Source organism: Microcaecilia unicolor, chromosome 5 (genome assembly GCF_901765095.1).
Source record: "Microcaecilia unicolor chromosome 5, aMicUni1.1, whole genome shotgun sequence".
NCBI classification, from domain to species: domain Eukaryota; kingdom Metazoa; phylum Chordata; class Amphibia; order Gymnophiona; family Siphonopidae; genus Microcaecilia; species Microcaecilia unicolor.
In genome coordinates, this window is record NC_044035.1 from 7,152,455 (window position 1) to 7,166,051 (window position 13,597).

At 47.2% G+C, this 13,597-nt stretch overlaps 1 protein-coding gene across 2 annotated transcripts in view; it reads left to right on the top strand.

Annotated features, from left to right (window-relative positions):
* Positions 1 to 13,597, top strand: part of FAM204A (family with sequence similarity 204 member A) — a 127,518-nt gene that overhangs the window by 51,610 nt on the left and 62,311 nt on the right. For both annotated transcript variants that reach the window (XR_003942080.1, XM_030202633.1), the window contains exon 4: positions 8,316 to 8,352. Coding sequence is in view for 1 of the 2 variants with exons in the window: in XM_030202633.1 (XP_030058493.1) it covers positions 8,316 to 8,352 (37 nt within the window). In the remaining variant the exon portion in view is untranslated. The remainder of the gene's footprint in view (positions 1 to 8,315; positions 8,353 to 13,597) is intronic.

Consider the following 13,597-nt stretch of genomic DNA (forward strand, 5'->3'; position numbering starts at 1 on the left):
TACAGGCTATTCCTTGACTCTGATGGCACCCCACCCAATCAAAGGGTCTACTAGGAACCCATTCCCGCAAGTTCCCACCCAGTCCCCAACTGAGTAGGAAAAATTCCCTCATCCTGCAACCTACCCCTCGTAGCAGATCCCCAAGACCACCTAAAGGCCAAAACATAAAATTAAATTGATGTATAAAAAGAAAAAAAAAAACACTCACATACACACATCCATTCAGTCACAGCTTATTGAATATTAAACTACGATCTTTATGTGACAAGGATTGTATATAGGGTTCCCAAACCGCCAAAAATGCTTTCCGCCTCTTGGGGGAAGACCCCACACCTCTGCGTTCCAGTAAAAGAAGTTCATGCAATTTATTCCTCCAATGCCAAAAATCTGGCGGGGACTCACTCGTCCAAGCGCACATTATGAGCCTCTTCCCGACCATACTTGCCTTGCGTATTAGCTGCTGGGTCCCCCTACTATGAAGCCTAAATACTTCATATTTGTCTAATAGTACCCCCTGTGGCGAGAGCAGAATCCAAAGATGCACCAGAGACTCCAGATATTGAAAAATCTGTTTCCCAAAGGCCTGAATCTTATGACATGCCCAAAGGGAGTGCCACAGCGTACCCTCTCCCCGCGCACATCTCACACAAAGTGGATCCACCGCCTCCCCAAATTTGAACAATTGACTTTTGGCCATATATGCTCTGTACATTGTACGAAATTGACATTCCCGGTGGCCTGCATTTACTGAGATCTGAGGGATGCGTGCAGTCAATTTAAGGAAATCTAACTGCAATTGTGGTTGCCCCAGATCCACTGCCCATCTTTGGCAAATGACATTCGTGTCTCTTTTCCCTTCCAGCTCCCCCAGAGCTTTCTGTAAGCCTGAAACTGACAACCGGTCTGCGGGGATTGCCCCACAAAAGGCCCTGAGCCTACGACCATGTCCACTCTCCAGCTTTCTTGAATCCAAAGAGCGGACATAGTGAGCCAACTGGTGGTATGCAAATAAATGATTGCCACTAATACCAACTCCCAGGGCTCCCAAAGATAAAATCTTCCCCCTTGCATCTAGTACATGTTCAATTCTCGTGATCCCCAATTCCGCCCATCTACGAAATATTTGATTTTCTGAACCTGGAATAAATTGTGGGTTATTTTGCAATGGCAGTAGGTCTGAAACATCCGCCTCCAAACCCCATATCCTATTCAATTCCCTCCAGACCTCCCGCAAGGGGCCCAGTAAAACACTATTACGGACATGGATCGGCATGGCTCTCCTCTCACAATGCAACAAGTAATGTGGATGAAATGGTTTAAAAAAACTCATATTCCATACCCCGTGGGGTGTAATCCTGCCTCCCCAATAACCAATCTCCCAGATGACACAACAGACAAGCTTGGTTATATCTGCGAACATTGGGAAGTCCCATGCCTCCCTCCCTCCATGGGCCCATGAGGAGGTGCAATGGTAGTTTTGGTTTGGCTGCTCTCCATACAAACATCCTCAGATGTCGATATAACTGATTGAAGTCTTTACGTGTAAGCCACAGGGGCAGCACCTGGAGGGTGTATAACCACCTTGGAAATTCTACCATGCGGAACAAATGTATCCTCCCGTGCAACGTAAGCGGTAACGATTCCCACTGACTCAGCCGACTCTTTAACTTGTCTAACAGATTAACAATATTTAGCTGGTATAACTTGGACGTTCTCATCGAGACCCTCACCCCTAAATATATAAGGAAGTCAGTGGCCCACAGGAGCGGAAAATCCATTCCACACTCCGCCTTCACACTGGCATGAGCTGTCAACGCCAAAGATTTAGAATAATTGACTTTAAACCCAGCGAAGTCACCATACTCCTGGAACAGCTCCAACAGCGCTTTCAACGATCGACCTGGGTGTGTGAGATGTACTAAAATGTCATCTGCAAACGCGGCAACTTTAAATGAGGAGGCGCCCCACATCACCCCATCCACCTCTGGATGGGTCTTAATTTCCCTAATTAATGGGTCGAGAGCGAGCACAAACAGCAAAGGGGACAATGGGCACCCCTGGTGGGTCCCCCGTCTGATCTGAAATAGTGCCGACTGCTCCCCATTGACCCACATAAACGCCTGTGGGTTAGAGTAAAGCGCTCCCACTGCTGCACGAAATTGCCCATCCATTCCGACTTTTTCCATCACTGCGAACATGAAATTCCAGATAACACGATCAAAGGCCTTCTCTGCGTCAAAACTGACCAACAGAGAAGGTCTTTTCCGTCTCTCCACCATCTCCAAAGATGCCAAAAGCGCCCGAACATTACTCCCTATCGATCTGCCTTTCACAAATCCCAACTGTGGGGACGCAATCAAGTCTGGCAAAACCAGAGACAATTGGTTGGCTAAGATCTTGGCATATAGTTTAACGTCACAATTTAATAGTGAAATGGGCCTATATGACCCCACTTCCTGCTCAACTTTCCCAGGCTTCAATAGTACTATCACTTTTGCCATATTCAAGGTGTCTGACATTAATCCAGAAGTTGCCATGTTATTATAGAGATTTAATAAAGGGATTGTCACCTGTTCTTGAACTATTTTTTAATATGCTATGGTATATCCGTCAGGCCCTGGCGCTTTTTGTATGTTGCTCTGCTGAAGCGCCAGCATCAACTCGCCTTCTGTAATGGGACCATTTAAATACTTTTTCTGAGATCTGAGGCAAGGCTTGATTGCTTAAAAAGAGCATACTATCCTGCACAATATCATCAGGCTCCCTATATAATCTCTCATAATACCTTTTAAAACAATCTGCGATATCTAAAGACTCCCTGAGGAGATGGCCACCCTTGTCCTTTACCTCTAAAATTCTCTGAACCCCCCTTTTCCCCCGCACCAATCTCCCCAGTAAAGCCCCAGCTTTGTTCCCATGAATAAAATATTGATATTGGTAATACTTATGGGATTTTACCGCCTTCTGATGGAGCAATTCATTCAATGCCTTCTGAGTGGCCAAAAGTGTTTCTCCTCAGGCGTCATGTGTAACCCACACCTAACCCTCTGAGAACGGACCTCCTTCTCCAATCTAAGGATCTCTTTATCCCTCATCTTCTTAACGCGAGCCCTATAGGCAATTATCTCACCCCGTATCACCGCTTTAGATGTTTCCCAATATAAACTGGGTTGGTTCTGATGTTGTTTGTTATGAGTTCCGTACTCCCTCCATTTTTCATTTATATAGGTTTTAAATTGTGAATCCCAAAATAAGTCAAGGGGGAATCTCCAACCCCCCCCTCCCCCCCTAGCCACTGTACTCTGCACCTGTAACCAAATGATTGAATGGTCCAACACCTCGCATGGCCCTATCTCTGCTACTGATACTTTTGAAAAGAGAGTGCACGAAATGAGAAAGTAGTCAACTCGTGACTACTCTGGACACATGAGTAATAATCCTTTATGTTCGGGTGCAGCACTCTCCACACATCGATCAAGTCCAATGTGGAACAGAGAAAGGGCAAGCCCCCCACCCCTGGGCCCTGACCTGATACAGGGGGGCCCGTTTTATCCATCTGTGCATCAAACACCAGATTAAAATCCCCTCCTAGGATTACATTGCCCCCCTGATAGGAACCCAGCAGCTCCACAAGAGGTCGATAGAATTTTCGGTCATATACATTAGGAGCATACACATTCCACTTCGGCTAGTACGTATCTGCCCTCAGGTCCCCGCTTAACGCACTTAACCCGAACCTGTAAACCTTTACGAATTAAGATCAGGACTCCCCCCTTCTTACCTTCTGCCGGGGAACCCACTGCCTGTTCTACCCAACCCTTCTGAAATTTGTTATGTTCCTGAGTTGTTAGATGTGTCTCTTGCAGATACACAATATCGGCTTTATGCCGCCGCAGGGCTTGCAGAACCTTTGTACGCTTAATAGGTGAGGAGATCCCCCCCCCACACATTCCAAGATACTAGTTTAATCAAACCCATCAGCCTGCAAATCCCCTGTGTTACCGTTATTTCTGAATACTAATATTGTGAGTCCACACCCCCCAGCCCTTGAATGTGTCCTCCATCTCCCAATTATCTTTGCGCATGGCAAAATAGCATTCTTGTCACATGTTGCTCTAGAGGAAAAAATGAAAACAGAAAAAGGAACAATGAACAAAACCAAACACACACAATACTTAAACACACTCTTACCCCCCCTACCCTTCCTCCCCCCACCCTCCCTAACCCATCCCCCCCTCTTCCCACCACTCTAAACTGCATCCTCGTTTGAGAACTGGTCACGCCCCCCGCTCCTCCCCTCACCCAGCGACATCACCATATCAATATAACTTTTATTACCTCAGCTTCAAAAAGCTTCCCTTCTCTTAGGCAGGTAACTTAGTAGACACCCACATATCCACCTCCCAAAAAACAGAATCCCACATCTTTATGTTACTGTCCATTGCTGCTCTTAGCGCTTCCTCTCAGCGTTCTTCCCCCGACAGCTTTCTTTCTGCTCTGGTCACGCCACTCTCTTTACCAGATACCTCCACTTCATCGTTCTTCTCCGCAGCGACCACCATTCGCTTAACAAATTGCTTTGCCTCTGCGGGGGACGTAAAAAAGTGTGGCTTGCCGTCCACCTGAATGCGCAGCTTGGCGGGAAATAGTAAAGCAAAACTTGCTTGCCTCTCATATAGCTGCTTGCAGACCTCTGTAAATTGTCTGCGCTGGGCAGCCACCGCTGCTGAGAAATCCTGGAAGCAAAGCACTGTAGAGTCCTCATACTGGATCTTGCCCCGCAGACGCCAGGTGTGCAAAATATCCTGTTTGTGGATATAATTCAGTATTCTGCAGATCATGATTCTTGGTCTGTCTCTCCCTTGGCTAAGACTTCCCAGCCTGTGGGCCCACTCAGTCTTTAGGCAATTCTCCAGCCGTTTCAAATTTAAAACCTGAGGCAGCCATTTCTCCAAGAACTGCCGGAGATCCACTTCCCTAATGGACTCCGGCAGCTCCACCAGCCTTAAGTTGTTGCGGCGAGAGCGGTTCTCTAGGTCTTCAGTTTTAGACTCTAAGCTTTCCAGACGTTTTAGCATCTCCTTCTGCTTAGATTCTTGCTGCAGGCTCTGGTCCTCGATGTCTGACAGGCGCTGCTGGAATCCTGACATGTCAGATTTCAAGCCCTCCATTTTACCATCTAGCTGCTCGATTTGGTCCGAAATCCGCTGCAGTTTTTTTATCTACGGACACCTCCAGGAGACTTGATACTTCTCCCGCGATCTCCGCCGCCCAGATCGACCTCGGCGAATCACCCGAGGAGCCTGCGTCCGCCATCTTGCCGTCTCCCACGCGGCTCCTTGTTCCCTCTTTGCGGCTCGCTTTTGATGCCATTCCGGCCTGTTTGCAGCGGCGCTTTTGATTAAAGTTACTTCAGGGGAATTCCCGCTTCGTTCTCCGCCGTTTTCACTGAGTTTAAACAGATTTTGTTGCCGCGATGGGCAGATGTTAAACAAGGATCCGCGGAGCTACAACGTGCGGCGTCCTCCTCCTAGCCTAGCATCACGTGACCCCCATTTGTAATTATATTTACTACGTAAGCCGCATTGAGCCTACAATGTGTGGGAAAGCGCAGGGTACAAATGTAACAAAAATAAAATAGATACTATTGGAGATTCTACATGGAATGTTGCTACTATTGGAGATTCTACATGGAATGTTGCTATTCCACTAGCAACATTCCATGTAGAAGGCTGCGCAGGCTTCTGTTTCTGTGAGTCTGACGTCCTGCACGTACATGCAAGACGTCAGACTCACAGAAGCATTAGCCTGCGCGGCCACATTGGTGATCTGCAAGGGCCGACTTCTACATGGAAAGTGGAATAGCAACACTCCATGTAGAATCTCAAATAGTAGCAACAGTGGAGGAGTGGCCTTGGGTGGTGGACTTTGATCCTGAGGAACTGAGTTGGATTCCCACTTCAGGCACAGGCAGCTCCTTGTGACTCTGGGCAAGTCACTTAACCCTCCATTGCCCCATGTAAGCCGCATTGAGCCTGCCATGAGTGGGAAAGCGCAGGGCACAAATGTAACAAAAATAAAATATATTGGAGATTCTACATGGAATGTTGCTACTCTTTGAGATTCTACATGGAATGTTGCTACTCTTTGAGATTCTACATGGAATGTTGCTACTATTGGACATTCTACATGGAATGTTGCTACTATTGGAGATTCTACATGGAATGTTGCTATTCCACTAGCAACATTCCATGTAGAAGGCTGCGCAGGCTTCTGTTTCTGTGACGTGCAGGACGTCAGACTCACAGAAGCATTAGCCTGCGCGGCCACATTGGTGATCTGCAAGGGCCGACTTCTACATGGAAAGTGGAATAGCAACACTCCATGTAGAATCTCAAATAGTAGCAACAGTGGAGGAGTGGCCTTGGGTGGTGGACTTTGATCCTGAGGAACTGAGTTTGATTCCCACTTCAGGCACAGGCAGCTCCTTGTGACTCTGGGCAAGTCACTTAACCCTCCATTGCCCCATGTAAGCCGCATTGAGCCTGCCATGAGTGGGAAAGCGCAGGGCACAAATGTAACAAAAATAAAATATATTGGAGATTCTACATGGAATGTTGCTACTCTTTGAGATTCTACATGGAATGTTGCTACTATTGGACATTCTACATGGAATGTTGCTATTCCACTAGCAACATTCCATGTAGAAGGCTGCGCAGGCTTCTGTTTCTGTGAGTCTGACGTCCTGCACGTACATGCAAGACGTCAGACTCACAGAAGCATTAGCCTGCGCGGCCACATTGGTGATCTGCAAGGGCCGACTTCTACATGGAAAGTGGAATAGCAACACTCCATGTAGAATCTCAAATAGTAGCAACAGTGGAGGAGTGGCCTTGGGTGGTGGACTTTGATCCTGAGGAACTGAGTTTGATTCCCACTTCAGGCACAGGCAGCTCCTTGTGACTCTGGGCAAGTCACTTAACCCTCCATTGCCCCATGTAAGCCGCATTGAGCCTGCCATGAGTGGGAAAGCGCAGGGCACAAATGTAACAAAAATAAAATATATTGGAGATTCTACATGGAATGTTGCTACTCTTTGAGATTCTACATGGAATGTTGCTACTATTGGACATTCTACATGGAATGTTGCTATTCCACTAGCAACATTCCATGTAGAAGGCTGCGCAGGCTTCTGTTTCTGTGAGTCTGACGTCCTGCACGTACATGCAAGACGTCAGACTCACAGAAGCATTAGCCTGCGCGGCCACATTGGTGATCTGCAAGGGCCGACTTCTACATGGAAAGTGGAATAGCAACACTCCATGTAGAATCTCAAATAGTAGCAACAGTGGAGGAGTGGCCTTGGGTGGTGGACTTTGATCCTGAGGAACTGAGTTGGATTCCCACTTCAGGCACAGGCAGCTCCTTGTGACTCTGGGCAAGTCACTTAACCCTCCATTGCCCCATGTAAGCCGCATTGAGCCTGCCATGAGTGGGAAAGCGCAGGGCACAAATGTAACAAAAATAAAATATATTGGAGATTCTACATGGAATGTTGCTACTCTTTGAGATTCTACATGGAATGTTGCTACTATTGGAGATTCTACATGGAATGTTGCTATTCTACTAGCAACATTCCATGTAGAAGGCTGCGCAGGCTTCTGTTTCTGTGAGTCTGACGTCCTGCACGTACATGCAAGACGTCAGACTCACAGAAGCATTAGCCTGCGCGGCCACATTGGTGATCTGCAAGGGCCGACTTCTACATGGAAAGTGGAATAGCAACACTCCATGTAGAATCTCAAATAGTAGCAACAGTGGAGGAGTGGCCTTGGGTGGTGGACTTTGATCCTGAGGAACTGAGTTGGATTCCCACTTCAGGCACAGGCAGCTCCTTGTGACTCTGGGCAAGTCACTTAACCCTCCATTGCCCCATGTAAGCCGCATTGAGTCTGCCATGAGTGGGAAAGCGCAGGGTACAAATATAACAAAAAAAATAAAAATAAAAAATACAAGATAATATTGTGGTCGAATAAAGGGTACATGTGTTTCAGGGGATCGAGAAGAGGAAAGGTTATATAGTGTCCATTACGAGCTTTGTTTTTGCTGTGTTGCAGAGTGTAGGTGTTTATGTTGCTTAACATCTCATTATTAGGTAGCCTGCAGTAACCTAAACTCATGTTAGTCATGCCTTAATGCACCTTAGTAGCTCCCCGCCCCATCTTAGTGCACAGGAGAAGCAAGGATGGAAGGTTGATCTTGTAGGCCCTGTTCCATTTGTAGTTTGTTCAGCAAACCTTTATTTTATTTTTCAGATAAATTAAAAAGAAGGAAAGCTGAAGGAACAGACAGGTAACCAAAATACAGATTTTACTTATACCTTTTTTTTTTCTTGCTTTTTTATGTGTAGAGCACTGGGGGCCCAGTATTCAGCTGCAGCACTCAGTAGTTTCTAAGGTGCTGATCACATCGGGCAGATTTTGCCCCAGATATTCAATGCCAAGCTTAGTCTGGGCACTGGCACAGAATATTTGGATTTTGCCTGGCCATGAGAAGTTATCCAGGTACTGGGCAATATTCAGACTGGTCCCCAGGTAAAGTTAGAACAGCCTTTTGCCATACTGACTTTATCAGGAGACTTCTCCGGTTAGCAGACTGAAAATCACTACTACTGGGTAAATCCTGGTTCCACTCGGACTCTGTCCCGGAATTTCAAAAACACTGTCCCATTTTGATCCCCTGGAAATCTGGGGTTCATCCGGTCAGCACAATTTAACTGAGCAGGAACCTTTCCTGCCCAGTTAAATCATTTTTAATATTGGGCCCTTAAGCCTTTAAATGATAGGTAGATACAGGGTTGCGACCCTTTTTCCTTCACTCCCTTTCATCTCTCTGAGGGAGCTCAGAGAGGTCCTGGCGGGTCCTCTTAAAGATTTGTTTAATAAATCCTTGGAGACAGGAGATGTTCCGAGGGATTGGCGAACGGCAGAGGTGGTCTCTCTTCACAAAAGTGGTGATAAGGAAGTAGCTGGAAACTACAGGCCGGTAAGCCTAACTTCGGTTATTGGAAAAGTAATGGAAGCGATGCTGAAGGAAAGGATAGTGAATTTCCTGGAAGCCAATAAGTTGCAAGATCCGAGACAACATGGTTTTACCAAAGGGAAATCGTGCCAAATGAATCTCATTGAGTTTTTTGATTGGGTGACAGGAGAATTGAATCAGGGACGAGCTATGGACGTAATCTACTTAGATTTCAGCAAAGCTTTTGACACGGTTCCCCACAGGAGGCTTTTAAATAAACTGGATGGGCTGAAGATAGGACCTAAAGTGGTGAACTGGATTAGGAACTGGTTGACGGACAGACGCCAGAGGGTGGTGGTGAATGGAGTTAGCTCGGAGGAGGGAAAGGTGAGTAGTGGGGTGCCTCAAGGATCGGTGCTGGGGCCGATTCTGTTCAATATGTTTGTTAGTGACCTCGCCGAAGGGTTAGAAGGTAAAGTTTGCCTATTTGCAGATGATACTAAGATCTGTAACAGAGTGGACACCCCGGAGGGAGTGGAAAACATGAAAAAGGATTTGAAGAAGCTAGAACAATGGTCTAAGATCTGGCAATTAAAATTCAATGCGAAGAAATGCAAAGTGATGCACTTAGGGAATAGAAATCCACGGGAGACGTATGTGTTAGGTGGCGAGAGTCTGTTAGGTTCAGACGGGGAGAGGGACCTTGGGGTGATAGTATCTGAGGATTTGAAGGTGACGAAACAGTGTGACAAGGCGGTGGCTGTATCTAGAAGGTTGTTGGGCTGTATAGAGAGAGGTGTGACCAGCAGAAGAAAGGGGGTGTTGATGCCTCTGTATAAGTCGTTGGTGAGGCCCCATCTAGAGTATTGTGTTCAGTTTTGGAGGCCGTATCTTGCTAAGGATGTAAAAAGAATCGAAGCGGTGCAAAGAAAAGCTACGAGAATGGTGTGGGATTTGCGTAACAAGACGTATGAGGAGAGACTTGCTGACCTGAACATGTATACCCTGGAGGAAAGGAGAAACAGGGGTGATATGATACAGACGTTCAAATATTTGAAAGGTATTAATCCGCAAACAAACCTTTTCCGGAGATACGAAGGCGGTAGAACGAGAGGACATGAAATGAGATTGAAGGGGGGCAGACTCAAGAAAAATGTCAGGAAGTATTTCTTCACGGAGAGAGTGGTGGATGCTTGGAATGCCCTCCCGCGGGAGGTGGTGGAGAGGAAAACGGTAACGGAATTCAAACATGCGTGGGATAAACATAAAGGAATCCTGTTCAGAAGGAAAGGATCCTCAGGAGCTTAACCGAGATTGGATAGCAGAGCCGGTAGTGGGAGGCGGGGCTGGAGGTTGGGAGGCGGGGATAGTGCGGGGCAGACTTATACGGTCTGTGCCAGAGCCAGTGGTGGGAGGCGGGACTGGAGGTTGGGAGGCAGGGATAGCGCTGGGCAGACTTATACGGTCTGTGCCAGAGCCGGTGGTGGGAGGCGGGGATAGTGCTGGGCAGACTTATACGGTCTATGCCAGAGCCGGTGGTTGGGAGGCGGGGCTAGTGCTGGGCAGACTTATACGGTCTGTGCCCTGAAGAGCACAGGTACAAATCAAAGTAGGGTATACACAAAAGTAGCACACATGAGTTGTCTTGTTGGGCAGACTGGATGGACCGTGCAGGTCTTTTTCTGCCGTCATCTACTATGTTACTTTGTGCATGTTTCCAGTCCGGGCCTTTCTCCCTCTTTTCTTCAATTATATAAGTACATAAGTAATGCCACACTGGGAAAAGACCAAGAGTCCATCGAGCCCAGCATCCTGTCCACGACAGCGGCCAATCCAGGTCAAGGGCACCTGGCAAGCTTCCCAAAAGTACAAACATTCTATACATGTTATTCCCGAAATTGTGGATTTTTCCCAAGTCCATTTAGTAGCGGTCTATGGACTTGTCCTTTAGGAAACCGTCCAAATCCTTTTAAAATTCTGCCAAGCTAACCGCCTTCACCATGTTCTCCGGCAACGAATTCCAGAGTTTAATTACGCGTTGGGTGAAGAAACATTTTCTTCTATTTGTTTTAAATGTACTACACTGTAGTTTCATCGCATGCCCCCTAGTCCTAGTATTTTTGGAAAGCGTGAACAGACGTTTCACATCCACCTGTTCCACTCCACTCATTATTTTATATACCTCTATCATGTCTCCCCATAGCCGTCTCTTCTCCAAGCTGAAAAGCCCTAGTCTCCTTAGTCTTCCTTCATAGGGAAGTCGTCCTATCCCCGCTATCATTTTCGTCGCCCTTCGCTGCACCTTTTCCAATTCCACTATATCTTTCTTTAAATGCGGCGACCAGAATTGGACACAATACTCAAGGTGCGGTCGCACCATGGAACGATACAATGGCATTATAACATCCTCACACCTTCCAAAGCAAGTTGGTTTGATTGTGGGACGGGGCTATTGGGGAGGTGGAGAATGGCCCCAGGAGAGCTCCAGAGCAGACATCGGGCTGTACAGCACCTTCATAGCTGTCCCTGCTATCAGGCCCCCGACAACTAGGGACCTGCTGTTTTTGGCGGAAGTGGTGGCTATATTTAACTGGGGCCACGAGACTCCCATGGAGGGACAAGTATCGGGCTGCCTTCGTGGGGCACAGGGGAGCTATTCCTAGGTAAGAATGTCGATCATCTTTTTCTTCTCCCGAAGGTTGACACCTTGGTCATGGCAGTGGCCAAAAAGACAGCCATCTCCCAGTGGAGGACAGCACCACTCGCCAAGACACCCATGACTGGAAAAAGGAAATGCTGTTGAAGCAGCTCTTTGGTTTGTCAGTCCTGTAGGGGTTATGTGTCCTGGGAAGTGCTCCAGTGGATGCAGCAGCTCTTGCTGTCTCTGGAAATGGCTCAGTTGTAGTCCTGGGTGGCATTTCTGATGGACTTGCTTTATGATCTGGTCTGCATGTGTTCCAGCTTGGTCACTTCGACAGTGGGGGGGCTCGTCAGCAGGCCCCTTTAAGAGAAGCTTGCTCTTTGGCAAGAACCCTAAGAAGTTGGTCAAGAACCTTATGGACCCCACTGTCTGCTTGAAGACAAAGCCCAAGGAGCTCTTAAGGTCTCTGTAGGAAGTCGGCGGTGGGGGGGGGGCTCCAATGCCAGGGGTCAGAAAGGGCAGCCCTTACGAGGGGCAAAGCAAGTCAGGGATGGGTGAGAGATCACTGTTTTCTCTTCTGCTACCCAGAAAGGAGCCCAGTGAGGGTCAGGTGGTCACTCCCAGACTGGTTCATGTAGGCAGTCAGTTGAGTCTTTCTGGGAATGGACCCTCATCACTTCAGACAAGTGGATTTATGGTTTATTAGTTTTAATATACACCTTTCATTGGGTAACGGCAAAGTGGGCCTTAACAACTTGACATTCCTGCTCATTGTGGATTGCTGGGGGAATCCAGAGTTCAGTTTCATGGCATCCCCACACAATATGAAACGTCATTAATTCTTCAGTTACGGGTCTGCAGCATGCTCAGCAGGGATTGATGCACTGTTACAGAATTGGCCCACGCAGATGCTCTTATGTATTTTTTCCCCTCCAGCCTCTGGTTGGTTGGATCTTGTGCAGGATTGCACAGTACCGAGGTTTGGCCAACCTGATGGCTCCAGGTTGGCTGAGGCATCCGTGGTATGTGGACCTTATTTGGATAGTGGTACAGGAGCCTCGCTGTCTGCTGAGAAGCCAAGGTCTTCTCCATCATGACTACTACTACTATTTAGCATTTCTATAGCGCTACAAATCGTGCACAGCGCTGCACAAACATAGAAGAAAGACAGTCCCTGCTCAAAGAGCTTACAATCTAATAGACAAAAATAAAGCAAGCAAATCAATTGTGGGGGGAGTGGTTACAAGTCAAAAGCAATGTTAAAGAGGTGGGCTTTCAATCTACATTTAAAGATGGTCAAGGATGGGGCAAGACGTAGGGGCTCAGGAAGTCTATTCCAGGCGTAGGGTGCAGCGAGACAGAAGGAGCGAAGTCTGAAGTTGGCAGTAGTGGAGAAGGGAACAGATAAGAAGGATTTATCCTTGGAACGGAGTGCACGGGAAGGGGTGTAGGGAAGGACAAGTGAAAAACCCATTATGAAAAACCCAGATTCTTTCTGGAGTGTTGGGGAGTAAGACTACATTTCTACGGTCTGTGTCCCGATTATGGCAAGATAGATCTGGAGTGGGCTTCGACAACAATTCCAGTTGTTGGAAACTAAAGCCAGTGCTGGGCAGACTTCTACTGTCTGTGCTTTTTAAAAGGCAAGGACAGATCAAGTATGCGTATGTTATATAACATCATTTCACACGCTATGAGTTTATCTATTGGACAGACTGTATTGACTGTGCATGTCTTTATCTGCCATCATCTACTATGTTTTTGTGTTTCGGCCTGGGTCTTGAGAGCCGTTGCTTGAGGTGCAAGGGCTATCCATTGTGGGTGGTGGAAACTTTGCTACAAACTCAGAGAGCCTCGCTCTTCCTTGCATATGTAAGAGTCTGGAGGACCTTTGAGGCATTATTTATCAAGAGGATGCTCTTTCTATGGAAAGCG